Source organism: Moschus berezovskii, chromosome 9 (genome assembly GCF_049115385.1).
Source record: "Moschus berezovskii isolate FMDL1 chromosome 9, NW_MosBer_1.0, whole genome shotgun sequence".
Classification (NCBI taxonomy): Eukaryota; Metazoa; Chordata; class Mammalia; order Artiodactyla; family Moschidae; genus Moschus; species Moschus berezovskii.
Window position 1 is genome coordinate 51,308,734 of NC_142468.1, and position 14,220 is coordinate 51,322,953.

Consider the following 14,220-nt stretch of genomic DNA (forward strand, 5'->3'; position numbering starts at 1 on the left):
TACGCCCAAATCCAGCTTAAACCAGGTCTGGTTTTCAGTATCCTTGCTCTTCCTGAGATTTCTGAGGGAGTGGAAGATCACTGATTGCACATGTACGTGTTCTTGCCTTTACCAGAAAATTTAGGCAAATATCTTTAGTCTTTTGTTCTCACTGATATCTCAGCAGACCTCAGATCCTCCATCCCCTCCGTCCGACTCAGTCTCTAGGTTTCCTTCATCCTGTTTTTCCTCCATTTGAAAATCAGCTGTATTGAGATACTTAGCATAAAATTTGACTATTTAAACTGCAAAACCAGTGGCTTTTAGCATGTTTACAGAGTTCTGCAATCATCGCTATCATTTTACAACATTTTCATTACCCCAAAACAAAACCCTGTACTTTTAAAAAACAAATTATATGTATATAATATATATATTATTTTAAAATAGTATATGGAATCATATGCTATGTAGTATTTATCTTCCTATGTACCATATCATGACTTTTAAAAATTTTTGTTGAATTAGTGTTTTTACAATGTTGTGTTAGTTTCAGGTGTACAGTGCAGTGATTCAGTTATATTCTGTTTTAGATTCTTTTTCATTATAGGTTGTTAAAAATATTTCATATAGTTACCTGTGTTGTATAGTATGTCCCTATTGGTTATTTGTTTTATATAGTGTGTATATTTTAATTCCAAATCCTATACCCTTTAGGTGTCATCTCCCAGTCTTCTCATTGCTCTCAGGCCTAGGCAACCACTAATTTATTTTTCTATCTCTATAGAATGGCCTATTGTGGACATTTTATATAAATGTTAATATGTGGCCTTTTATGAATGACTTCTTTGACTTAGCATAATGTTTTCAAGCTTCATCCATGTTGTAGCATGTATAAGTACTTTATTCTTTTTTAGGACCAATTAATATTCCATCATATGTACAGACCATGGCTCAGCTGGTAAAGAACTGCCTGCCAATGTAGGAGACTCAAAAGACATGGGTTCGATCCTGGGTCGGGAAAATGCCGTGGAGAAACAACCCTCTCCAGTGTTCTTGCCTGGAAAATTCCATGGGCAGAGGGGCCTGGTGGGCTATATAGTTGATGGTGTTGCACAAAGTTGGCCATGGTGGAGTGAATGCACATTGTCACAGTTATGGTCACCAGTTGATGAATATTTAGGTTGTTTCCACATTTTGGCTACCATGAACAATACTATTGTGGAGTTTTTGCACAAGTTTTTATGTGACCATATGTTTTCATTTCTCTTACGTATATATAGATATAGGAGTGGAATTGTTGGGTCTTATGATAACCCTTTAAAATTTTGAGCATTTTTTGAAACTGTTTTCCAAAGTGACCACACCATTTTGCATTCTCACCACCATCATATGAGGGTTCTGATTTCTCTTTATCCTCCCCACCATTAGCTATTATCTTTTTTTTTTTTTTTTTAAAAAGCATAATTTTATTTATTTTTAGCCTCAGAGCATGACATGTAGGATCATAGTTCCCCAACTAGGGATTGAATTCCCACCCTCTGCATTGGAAGCAGAGAGTCTTAACCACTAGACCACCAGGGAAGTCCCTATTATCTGACTCTGATTATTGCCATCCTAGTGGGTGTGAAGTGACTCCTTATGGTTTTGATTTGCATTTCCCTAATAACTAATGATATTGAGGATCTTCTCATGTACTTGTTGGACTTCAGGAACTGTTGCGAAGCTTGAGAGTGGAGTGAAAATTTATGCTAGCAAATTGAAGTTCTCTTCAGAGTTATATCAGTAAACCAGAACTCAGTCTATGCCTTCCCACTAAGCATTTAAAAATAAACTTCTTTTCTTAAATGGGGGAAAGGTTTGATCCTCAAGTCGGGAAGACCCCATGGAGAAGGAAATGGCAACTCACTCCAGTATTATTGCCTGGAGAATTCCATAGACAGAGGAGCCGGGCAGGCTACAGTCCATGGGATTGCAGAGTTGGACATGACTGTGTGACTTTCATTTTTCTTTCATATATATTTGGTCATTAAAAAATTGGGTTGTGTTTTTATTGAATTGAAGATTTCTTTATGTATTTTATATATGAGTTGTTTATCAGATATATGATTTGTAAATATTTGCTCTCTTGCTGTGGATTATCTTTTCACCTTCTTGTTGTCATTAACATGAAAGTTTTTGATTTTGATAAGATCTTATTCATCTACTTTCTTTTTTTTATTACTTGCGTTCTGGTATTTATCTTAGAAGATAACTCAAGCTCGTGATATTTACTCCAGTGTTTTCTTTTAGAAGAGATTTATAGTTTTAGATCTTACGTTTAGGTATATGATCCATTTTGAGTTAATTTTTATGTGTGGTGTAAGGAAGGGATCTAACTTCATTCTTTTGCGTTTGGCTTGGCTTGTTGAGAATCAAGGGACGGGTTGATTTTTAAACTCTTAGTTTTATGCCATTGAACTACATGTTTATCCTTGCCCGAGTACCACTTGCTAACTGTATCTTTGTAGTCTCTTATCTCTTGATGGGAAAGTTAGGGCTGTTGCTGTTCAGTCGGTAAGCCTTGTCCAACTCTTTGTGACCCCGTAAACTGCAGCACTTCCTGTCCTTCACTGTCTTCCAGAGTTTGCTCAAACTCATGTCCATTGAGTCAGTGATGTCATCCAACTGTCTCATCCTTTGTCGCTCCCTTCTCCTCTTGCCCTCAGTCTTCCCCAGCGTCAGGGTCTCTAACAGTGTGTCAGCTCTTTGCATCAGGTGACCAAAGTATTGGAACACAGCTTCAGCGTCAGTTCTTCCAGTGACTGTTCAGGGTTGATTTCCTTTAGGATGGACTGGTTGGATCTCCTTGCAGTCCAAGGGACTCTCAAGAGTCTTCTCCAACACCACAGTTCAAAAGCATCAATTCTTCACTGCCCAGTCTTCTTTATGGTCCAACTCTCACATCCATACATGACTATTGGAAGACCATAGCTTTGATTATATGGATGATTGTGGCAAAGTGATGTCTCTGCTTTTTATTAAGCTATCTAGGTTTGTCATAGCTTTCTTTCCTAGGAGCAAGCATTTTTTAATTTCATGGCTTCAGTTACTGTCCACAGTGATTTTGGAGACCGAGAAAATGAAATCTGTCACTGCTTCTACTTTTTCCCTTCTGTTTGCCATGAAGTGATGGGAGTGGGTGTCATGACCTCAGTTGTTTTTTCTTAATGTTGAGTTTCAAGCCAGCTCTTTCACTCTCCTCTTTCACCTTTATCAAGAGGCTCTTTAGTTCCTCTTCACTTTTTGCCATTAGAGTGATGTTGTCTGCATATCTGAGCTTGTTGATATTTCTCCTGGCAGTCTTGATTCCAGCTTGTGAGTCATCCAGCGTGGCATTTCACATAATATACTCTGCATAGAACTTAAATAAGCAGGGCGACAGTGTATAGCCTTCTCATTCTCCTTTCCCAATTTTGAACCAGTCTGTTGTTCCATATCTGAATCTAACTGTTGCTTCTTGACTGCATATAGGTTTCTCAAGAGGCAGGTAAGGGGATCTGGTATTCCCATCTCTTGAAGAATTCTCCACAGTTTGTTGTGATCCACACAGTTAAAGACTTTAGCGTAGTCAATGAAGTGGAAGTAGATTTTTTCTGGAATTCCCTTGCCTTTTCTATGATTCAGTGAATGTTGGCAATTTGATCTCTGGTTCTTCTGCCTTTTCTAAACCCAGATTGTACATCACCAGGGTCTTGATTTATGTCCTGTTGAAGCCTAACTTGAAGGATTTTGAGCATAACCTTACTAGCATGTGAAATGAGCACAGTTGTCCAGTAGTTTGAACATTCTTTGGCACTCCCCTTCTTTGGAATTGGAATGAAAACTGATCTTTTCCATTCTTGTGACCAGTGTTGAGTGTCCCAAATTTGCTGACATGTTGAATGTAGCACTTTAACAGCGTTAACTAGGATTTGAAATAGCTCAGCTGGAATTCCATCACCTCCACTAGCTTTGTTCATAGTAATGCTTTCTAAGGCCCACTTGACTTCATACTCCAAAATGTGTGACTTTTAAGATGCTGAGCCAAAAAATAAAAGCCCATGTGATATCTGAAATTAATAGTAATCATCCTGTAATTGTTGCCATTCCTTGCAGTTATGGATTGTGACCTGCACATTCTCATTTTCAGATGGGAGTGCCTAGAGTTTCCACAATGAACTATGTCATAATTTAAGCATATTTTAATTTCCATTTTATGTTAGACATTTAAAAAAACTTAGAAGCAGAAATTGCCCTTCATCAAGAACTGTACATGATTAGAAATCAGGAACGCGAACTGATTGGTGGTTATCAGACTAGGTTCTGGATTTGTTCCGCTTGAATGTGTTTCCTCCTACATGAACTTGGACAAGTTCGTCAGTCTGCCCAAGTGCCGGTTCCTTTGTCTTTAAGAAGAGTAACCACTTGGGCTTTCCTGGTGGTCCATTGGTTAAGAATCTGCCGGCTAATGCAGGAGACATGGGTTTGACCCCTGGTCTGGGAAGATTCCACATGCTGTGGGGCAGCTAAGCCCACAAGCCAAAACTTCTGAAGCCCACATGCTCTCGAGTCTGTGCTCTGCACAACAGGAGAAGCCCCTGCAATGAGAAGCCTGCTCAGCACAACTAGAAAGTAGCCCCCATTTGCCGCAACTGGAGAAAGCCCACACACAACGAAGACCCAGTGAAGCCAAACAAAGAGAATAGTAACCACCTCCTACAGTTGTTAAAAGGTTGAAAGTCCATGTCAAGGACACTGGTATGGTTTGGCAAAACTTTTCTGTAAGCAGCTAGATAATAAATATTTTAAACTTCGGCCCCAAGTCCTGACACAGCTGTTATACCACGAAAGTGGCCATAGATAGTATGTCCCCAAATGGATGTTGCAGAGTTCCAGTAACGCTTGATTTATTTTAAAATTTTATTTGTGTATTTGGCTGCATTGGTTCTCAGTTGTAGTGTGCAGGATCTTTGTTGCAGTGCATGAGCTTTCTCTAGTTGCAGTGCTCTGGCTCTAGGGGGCACATGCTCAGTAGTGGCAGCATGGGCTTAGTTAGTTGCTTAGTTGTTCTGTGGCATGTAGGATCTTAGTTCCCCAATCAGGCATTGAAACCGCGTCCCCTGCATTAGAAGCATAGAGGCTTAACCACTGGACCGCCAGGGAAGTCCTGACACTTTAGTTTTAATAACAGGTGGTGAGCTGGACCTGGAGGCTGTAGGGTGCTGATCCCTGGCTTAGCATGGTGCCCGGAACATAGTGGGTTTTAAGAAATGTCAGCCATCCTTGAAGCTGGGGGCTGGGCCTTGACTGTAGTTCCCATGCTAACCTGTTCCATGTCTTTACCAGAACGTCGAGGTCCTGGCCAGTCGGAGCAGTACCGCAGAGCAAACCCAGGTGGGAGCAGAGATGCGTGTGAAGGCTCTGCAGGAGGAGAACGAGAAGCTGCGGGGGAGTGTGGAAGAGCTGGAGCGCACTGTGGCTCGGCTACAGAGGCAGCTTGCTGACCTTCAAGATGACGAGGCCAAAGCAAAGGAGACACTCAAGAAGTGCGAGGTGAGGCTTGCTGGGGCCCCAGCTTGGGCTTGGCAGCCACGGAACCTCCTTCCCTGTGTGAGTGACTTGAGAAGCTGAAAGGGATTTATTATCATAATCAAGTAGGAAAGGGTTAAGGTGGTTGTGATTGCCTCTCTGTAAACCATTGCTTTTGTTCCTCTGTGTGTGCTACAAATGGGAGATGGCTTTTGAAGAGGCCTGGAACAGGTCTGATGGAGTTGGCATGCGGAGCTCAGGTGCAGGCACAGGGGTCCCCGTTTGCCCAGACATCAGGTGTGCTCAACCTTTTCACACTGAGCAGAGGCCTCCAGACACCCCAAAAGGGCATCTTAACCCTACCATCAGGGCCACTGTCACTTGTGAGTGTTTTTTCTTTTTTTATCAGTTGGTTGATGGTTTTTAAGATCACACAAGTTTTACAAAACCAGTTATCTGGTTTTGCAGATCTCTAGCAGTGGGAGCCCATTAGCAAGAGACACGCACTGTTAGCTTCGAGAAATGGCAGCTGACAATAAACAGGGACAAAAGAAATGTGATGGGAGGTGTATTCTAACAGAGGTTTCCCAAATGGTCACTGTTAAGATCACCTGAAAAGCTTTTTCTCAGACTGTGTGCCTGAGTTCGTTCGATACTTGAGTATTGAGTTGATTCATACTTGAGTTCATTCACTGTTGTTGCTGACACTCCTGTGGTGAGGGTGGATATCTGTATTTTCCCCCAGATCATCTCAGATGACTGGTTTGGATGTTCATTTCTGGTTAAGAATGGCATTGCAGACAGGCACACACATCTGTTTTGTGCTATTGTGGGCCCATGACAGGTGTATGGTGACCGTTGCCCCTGCTGTGTCTGTGGATGTCCCCTGCCTGCCTTGCACGCTGCTGAGTCAGCTTCGTAGGCACAGCACCCACCTGAGTGTGCGTTAACCCCATGTTTCTTTGTAGGGAGAAACTCGGCAATTAGAAGAGGCCCTTTTGCATGCAAGAAAGGAAGAGAAAGAAGCCACGTCAGCCAAAAGGGCCCTGCAGACTGAGCTGGAAGAGGCTCAGGTAAACATTGAGGGTCCTTATCCCCCCACAGAGGAAGTGCGAGAAGGAGGGACATGTCCAGATCGCCACTGGTCCTGTCCTTCCAGGCTGCTCCTTCCATAATAACCATCATGGACTTCTGACTGTCTATATAAGCCAGTGGTTCTTTTTATTCATTTATTCATTTATTTTTGGCTGCTGGGTCTTTGTTGCTGAGGGCTATTCTCTAGTTGTGGTGAGCAGGGGCTACTCTCTAGTTGTGTCTTGTCATTGCAGTGGCTTCTCTTGTTGCGGAGCATGGGCTCTAGGACTCAAGGGCTTCAGTAGTTGTGGCTCCTGGGCTCCAGAGCAGGCTCAATAGTTGTGGAGCACAGGGCTTAGTTGCTCTGCGACATGTGGGATCTTCCAGGATCAGGGATCGAACTCATGTCTCCTATATTGGCAGGCGGATTTTTTACCATTGAGCCACCAGGGAAACCCCTAGACTGGTGTTTTTTTTTACCTGGGGGACATTTCAGCAATGTCTGGAGACATTGGTTGCCACAGATGGGGGGATGCTACTGGCATCTCGTGGGTGGAGGCCAGGGCTGCTGCTCCCTATCCTGCACAGCCCACGACACCCCCACAGCTGTGAAGCACCCAGATGTCAGTAGTGCTGGGGCTGAGAAGTCCTCCAGACATGGAAGAGCCTGACAGCTTTTCAAAGATAAAATAGGAACTGTATGAGAAGGCCAACAGAATCAGCCCCCAGGGCACTGTGGAGTCGCTCTGTGGCAGAAGCCGATTTCCTCTCTCCTCTGGGCAAATAGATGCCTCAGAGCACAGTCCTTCAAGAGGGCTATTAAACGAAGCCCGAGGAAGTCATTTCCTTGAAACTGGATAGCTATCTCTATTCAAAATCAACAGATTCTTAGAAAATTAGTTTTTCCCATTTGAAGGTTAGAAAGATTGTTTGAAGTATGTTCTTTTAAAAAAAAAAAATCTGCACTGAGGTTCTGAATAGACTTTGCACAGTGACCTCAGTGTGATCCAGGTATGTCCTTCCTTCTACCTGCTCTGGAATTTTAAAGAACCAGCAGCATCATGGATCTCTCAGGTAAGTTTCTGAGGAGGTAAAAAGCCAGTTGTTTTTGAGCAGCTGTCTTAGAGGAGTCTGTTAAAATGTTTCCTTAGGACTTGTGTGTCTGTAAAGGAGGGTGAGGCAGGGGCACATGAAAAGTGTCAGGAGCTGAGTCAGGATTCAAATTTGTAAATGCCTAGTTGCAGCTTTCCTTTCATATACAGCATCCTCTCCTCAGGGCTAGAGGAATGTGTACCAGGGTTCACTCAGGTCAGCCACAGCTCAGGAGCCCTCACCCCCAAATCTGCACCTTCTCTTTGGCTTGGGACAGAGACCTTGTTTTCGCATGCAGTAAAGTCCTGTATTTTCTTCTTTTTGGTGTCTTAGCTTTGGATTTCTTTTTCTTTATTAATCTATATCTTTGTTATGAACTCTTGTTTGGTTGATTTTGTGTGAACGGCGGTTGCCCTATGCTGCTGTTTAAGGCTTGTGGTGGCTACAACCCAGCAGTCAAAATGCAGGGTTTACATCTCTGAGCTTGTTAGGGACAGAAAGAGAGGAAAAACATTGTATTCTTCGGGGGCAAAAATCTGCAGTTTGGTGTCACATCCACACCAGGCACTGGGTACAGCTGTTACAGGCTCTGTCTTTATCATCCTTTGATCAAACCAGAAACTTTCACACAGAAGGAGGGGGTTCACCAGCTGTGAATCTGCAGCTCACAGCTAATTCTGTGGAGGGAACAGTTGATGGCCTCAAGGTCTAAAGATCTTAATGTGATCCCTGCTGGCCTCTACCTCTGGATCTCCGTCCCTGCCTTCAAAATTATCCCTGACGTGTTACTTTTGTTCAGGCCTGTTTTCCCAGTGGTGTTGAGATGGTGAGACTGCTTCAGGCAGCATGTGGCTGTGCTAACCACTGGCAACATAATCCGGCAGGAATTTTAAGAGAGTCCGGCAGTCTCACCATCATTATCTGAATTATCTTGTTTCAAAAGTAGTGCTATGGAAAACACACCATCACTCAAACTACTTTGTTTTTTCTCAATTTGGGAACCAAACAATCATTCCTTTAGTTCTTTCTGCATGCCTCTCCCAAAACTGACAATCAAACGGGAACTTAACCCTTAGAGGAAGATGAGAGAGTAACTTTTTTTTTTTCTTTTTCCCACTTAAGCATTTTATATTTCAAAATTGTTGTGCCTTTAACAATCTGCTGCATCTTCATGTATGATAAATATATTTCTTGACATTGTAGGTGAAGACCTTGTGAACTTAGGTCTGGTTTATTCTGGCTCAGTCAGACAGAGCAGGAGTTCTTAAAGGGGATACCATTCTTGGTTTACTTCAGCCCAACCACTTGGTTGAGGATTGGGCTGCCATGTAGACCTGTTTAAACTGCATTCATGACAAAGATGTCTCTGATTACCTTGAGAAATGGCTTCTGCAGATTAGGGGGCCATAGTTCTTTTCTTCAGGGAAGGATGATGATATATGTTCTGTTTGCCTGTACCTCCCTACCCTAGCAGACTTCTGTGTATTGAGCCCACAGAAGAAGAAAGCCGCCATGTTTGTCACAGTCCACGGTTAACATGTGTCAAGGGCTCCGAGATCCAGTTCTTTCTGATCAAGCCTCCCATTCCCTTAAGCCCTTCTGCTCACCTGCCACATAGTTATTGTCAATACGGACTGATGGAGGCCTTGCTCAGCCATACAGTAAAAGGCTTTGCATCTACTGAGGTAATGGTCCCCAAGCTCAAGGGCACTCACTGCACATCTACCAACCTTGTGTTCTGGATTCTCCACTCTGACAGATTTTCCTCAAATTTTGTCTCAATGTTGGTCCAGAGACTTCTATGGCTGGTCTTGGAAATGTAGTCACTGTAGCTATAGAGCATTTCACACCTAACTCCTAAATGCAAAGTTGCCAAGTTTACTGCTTTTCATGTGAATTTGGGACATATTTTCTCAGTAGTGACTTATTGGAACCTATTTCTTGAATCTCCAAAGAGGCAGAGCATTGTTTGAACAGCATTTCTAAACTTTTGAGTATATCAGAATTATCTGGGTAAAACTTTCAAAGGCAGATGTGTGGGCTCCACTCTAAGAAAAATTGTGATTCCATCAGAAAGGGCTAGATTCTGCATTTTACATAAGGAGTCTACCACCCTTGCTTGGTGATTATGATATAAGAAATCTTTAGATCACTTTTGGGGATAGGTGTTAATTTGCAACCACAGAGTTTTTTTTTTTTTTTTTAATCCTGTGCCTAATAGTGAATCTGGACTATGAGACATACTCAGATAAAAAAAATCTGTTCCTTGCCATTATAGATCTTACTGCCATGCAATAGAGCAAGCCTGCAAGAAATATTTAAAAAATGATTTAGCAAAATTATTTTTCTAGGCAAATGTATATGTGTTAAAGTTGGGACGGGATGTGTTGGCCAAGCCCAGCTCAGATTGTTTGAATCTCAGGTCTCCAGTAGCACAGGAGAGCAGAGCCTGGGCCAGGGAAGGGGTGTTGGTAGCGGAACCCATCCGGAGCCAAAGATAAAGGAGAAGAGCTCTCACCATATGGGAGCTGAATGGAGTCAAGGCTGGCTTGTCTTTTGGCCTGGAGCCCCTGAGATTTGGGATCCAAAAGGAAGAAAGAGAGGCTGGGGGATCTGTAGGGGTAGGGGTTGAGTTGGATCCTGGCAGTTCTACGGGAAGTCGACAATGTCCCTCTGTGAGTGGTGGTTTAGTCACTAAGTCATATCTGACTCTTGCAGCTTCATGGACTATAGCCCTTCAGGCTTCTCTGTCCATGGGATTCTCCAGGCAAGAACACTGGTGTGGGTTGCCATTCCCTTCACCAGGGGATGTTCTTGACCCAGGCAGGCAGACTCTTTACCACAGAGCTCCCAGGGAAGCTGGTATCCCTCTATGTTTGTTGTTTTCTAAGAATTGACATTCTGAGATACCTGTTCCTGAGAGTTTGCTCCCACACAGTGGAACCATCCCTCACTTACCTTGTCCGGTGTGCTGCCCCTTGCTCCCGACGCACTAAATCAACCACAAACATGAGTCCCAGGGTTGACCCTCCATCTGGTGTGTGCCACACTGACCGTGGTGGCTCTCAGTCCTGCTAATTGCCCCACACTGAACTCCCAACTCCCTTCCTCCTTCCGTCTGCTCTCCCCAACTGCTTTTGTTGACGTTGGTTCCTTGCAGCAATTAACTGCAGTGGCCTGGCTGTTCTGGCTTGTTTCTCTGAGTGCAGTCCTCCACAGGTGGCTTTTTGGCCCCAGGCCATATGGCTGGCCAATGGAGCTGTTCCAAAGCTTTGCAAACCTGGAGCGCCTAAAATGCTTTGTGATTTCAAAATGCCTGAGTTACTGCATGTGACTGCAGCTTATAACCTGTTAAGCACTGTACACATATAAATATTGTCCTTATACAGCCTCTGCAGTGACATAAGACTTGAGTAGGTCCCGAACAGTACCTGTACTAACTCACATTGAGCCCTCAACGCCTGATGCCATTTTTCTTGTGATCTAGCTGTGTTTGGGTTAAGCTTCGCTATTCTGAGCTGTGCCCCTTTATGATATCCTTATGCCACAGCCCTTCATTCTTAGTCGTTTAAAGAAGTTACTATAGTGTTCCTAAGATACTTTAGGATTTTTTCTTTCTTTTAGAATTGCATGGTCTTTTTTTTTACATAAAGGACATCAATCTGTATAATGTTGTGAGATGAGAGCCTCAGAGGAACCCAGGGGAAATACTGCACCCAAGATGTTACGTTTTGTAAGAAGTATTAGTATTTGGTGTGATTCACAAAGTAACCACTCATCTGTCTTTTTCCTGATGAGTGTGTCTTCCATTACATACCTCCTGTCCAGCAGGCTCATCAGCCTGTAGATTGCCAGATTCCTTCTTTTCTGTGTATGAGTCCATCTCAGGGATTGTTGATTATAACTCCCCCCACCCAAGTGGAATCTTGGCCCATGGGACAATTTCTCTTTCCTTATAGTTTCATTTTTAGCTATTTTAATTGTAAGAACCATCTCCAAGCAGAGACAATGCTAGAACATTAGGTGCGATGCTATCTATCACAGGATGTAAATTGCTGCATGGGTCGAAGTTAGTCTACTGTATAACTTCCCTGCGGTTTTTGGGCATGAGCTCTGCCAGGTTTTTGGATACTATCCTGAATCACCATCCCCAGCAGCCTTGACCGTTTTCTGTATTTCTGTAATGCATCCTTCATCTGCCCCTTCTTTTCTGCCTGTGTTTTTGGTGAAGTCAGCTTCCATTTTGGTCCCTGAATTTCAGAGCTGACGATATCCTTGTGTCTCTGTAATGGCTTTATTTGGATCCTTATCAGTGATGCAGGAGTTCTTTTTTTTTTTTTCACATAGATCATTTTTTAATTTTTTTTCTTTTATTTTTATTTTTTGATTTATTTTATTGGAGGCAAATCACCTTACATTAATATATTGGTTGGTTTTGCCATACATTGACATGAATCCGCCCCGGGTGTACATGTGTTCTATTTCTTGAACCCCCCTCCCACCTCCCTCTTCCCCATATCCTCCCTCCATGTCATCCCCGTGCACCAGCCCCAAGCATCCTGTATCATGTGTCGAACCTGGACTGGTCACTTATGATAATATACATGCTACAATGCCGTTCTCCCCAATCATCCCACCTTCGCCCTCTCCCACAGAGTCCGAAAGACTGTTCTATATGCCTGTGTCTCTTTTGCTGTCTCGTATACAGGGTTCAGGTTACCGTCTTTCTAAATTCCATATATATGCGTTAGTATACTGTATTGATGTTTTTCTTTCTGGCTTACTTCACTCTGTATAATTGGCTCCAATTTCATCCACCTCATTAAAACTGATTCAAATGCATTCTTTTTGATGGCTGAAAAATACTCCATTGTGTATATGTACCAAAGCTTTCTTATCCATTCATCTGCAGATGGACATCTAGGTTGCTTCCATGTCCTGGCTATTATAAACAGTGCTGCAGTGAACATTGGAGTACATGTGTCTCTTTCAATTCTGGTTTCCTCGGTGTGTATGCCCAGGAGTGCGATTGCTGGATCATATGGCAGTTCTATTTCCAGTTTTTTGAGGAATCTCCACACTGTTCTCCATAGTGGCTGTACTAGTTTGCAATCCCACCAACAGTGTAAGAGGGTTCCCTTCTCTCCACACCCTCTCCAGCATTTATTGCATGTAGACTTTTGGATAGCAGCCATTCTGACTGGTGTGAAATGGTATCTCATTGTGGTTTTGATTTGCATTTCTCTGATTATGAGGGATGTTGAGTATTTTTTCATGTGTTTGTTAGCCATCTGTATGTCTTCTTTGGAGAAATGTCTGTTTAGTTCTTTGGCCCATTTTTTGATTGGGTCACTTAGTTTTCTGGAATTGAGCGATGCAGCAGTTCTGATTGCTCTGTGGTGTGGCTGTGAAACTCCCTTTGCCACCCGTCCCTGCAGCTGCCCTGGCAGGTAGGTGACAGGACTGTCCTCTCCTTGCCGTCTGCAGAGAAGTCTGAGCCGGGCCACCCAGGAACAGAAGCAGTTGTCTGAGAGGCTCAAAGATGAGACCGAGCAGAAGGAGCAGTTAAGGAGACTGAAGAATGAAATGGAGAATGAACGATGGCACCTTGACAAGACCATTGAGAAACTGCAGAAGGAGGTGAGGGGCAGGGCTTGGGGAGGGCATGGGGCCCAGCCCCTTCACCCCCCGCCATGCCGGAGGGCCTGACAGAGCTGAGCAGACCTGCAGTATGTCTCAGCACAAGTGTGTCAGGGATTTGCAGATCCCCTGAAGCAGCTCTTTCAGGCCTGTTGATAATTCCAGTTACAGAGAAACTGGTTTAGAGAATGCCCCCTGGACCGTGGGCCCAGTTCCTCTTATCCCTTACCAAAGAAGCCTGGCATTGTCAGTGCAGATACCCAGATGGTACCTCAATCAGAGCCTCTGCCTTTGTGCATTATCGATGTACTTGGTCCACCTTTCTTGTCTAGGAGCGTGAAAGGCAGTTTTAAAGCCCAGTAGTCCTGGCTTCTCTGCTCACCTCTGCCCTAAAACACCCAGAAGGGGAAAGGCACAGAACCAAGTGGGCTCCCCATGTTCTAGAAGCTTCCCTGAACACTGGCCAGTTTCTGACATCTGCTGTGTGCGAGTCAGTTTGCCAGCTTATTCATATCTAAGTAGAATTCTGTCTGCATCGTTTTAATTTTGACAACAAGCCTGTCAAGGTATAGATTATGCCTTCAGTGTTTTTAATGAGCACCCTGCAGAGGCCCAGAGAGGGCGGGCAATTCCCCAGTTGTATAGCTGGTAAGTGGCAGAGCGAGAATAGGACCCAGGACCAAGAATCTAGCTCCAGAGATAGGCCTACTCATGTCTCCACGCAACTTCCACGTTAGAGGTGACTAATCTGGGCAGACCGTGATCTGTAGACTTTGGGGGGCTACAGAGGAGAGAAGAGGAGATGTGTTGAGATGGGGTGCAAGCCTAACTCCCAGGCTCCAGATGGAGCCTCATGGCAGAGGGTGGGGGTGGGGGCGCTCACAC

General features: G+C 43.8%; 1 protein-coding gene across 3 annotated transcripts in view; it reads left to right on the forward strand.

Moving 5' to 3' along the window:
• The window catches only part of CGNL1 (cingulin like 1), a 176,272-nt gene that overhangs the window by 133,827 nt on the left and 28,225 nt on the right, over window positions 1-14,220 (forward strand). For all 3 annotated transcript variants that reach the window (XM_055435541.2, XM_088839648.1, XM_055435540.2), the window contains exons 9-11: window positions 5,347-5,553; window positions 6,498-6,602; window positions 13,183-13,335. In XM_055435541.2, the coding sequence (XP_055291516.2) occupies window positions 5,347-5,553; window positions 6,498-6,602; window positions 13,183-13,335 (465 nt within the window). The remainder of the gene's footprint in view (window positions 1-5,346; window positions 5,554-6,497; window positions 6,603-13,182; window positions 13,336-14,220) is intronic.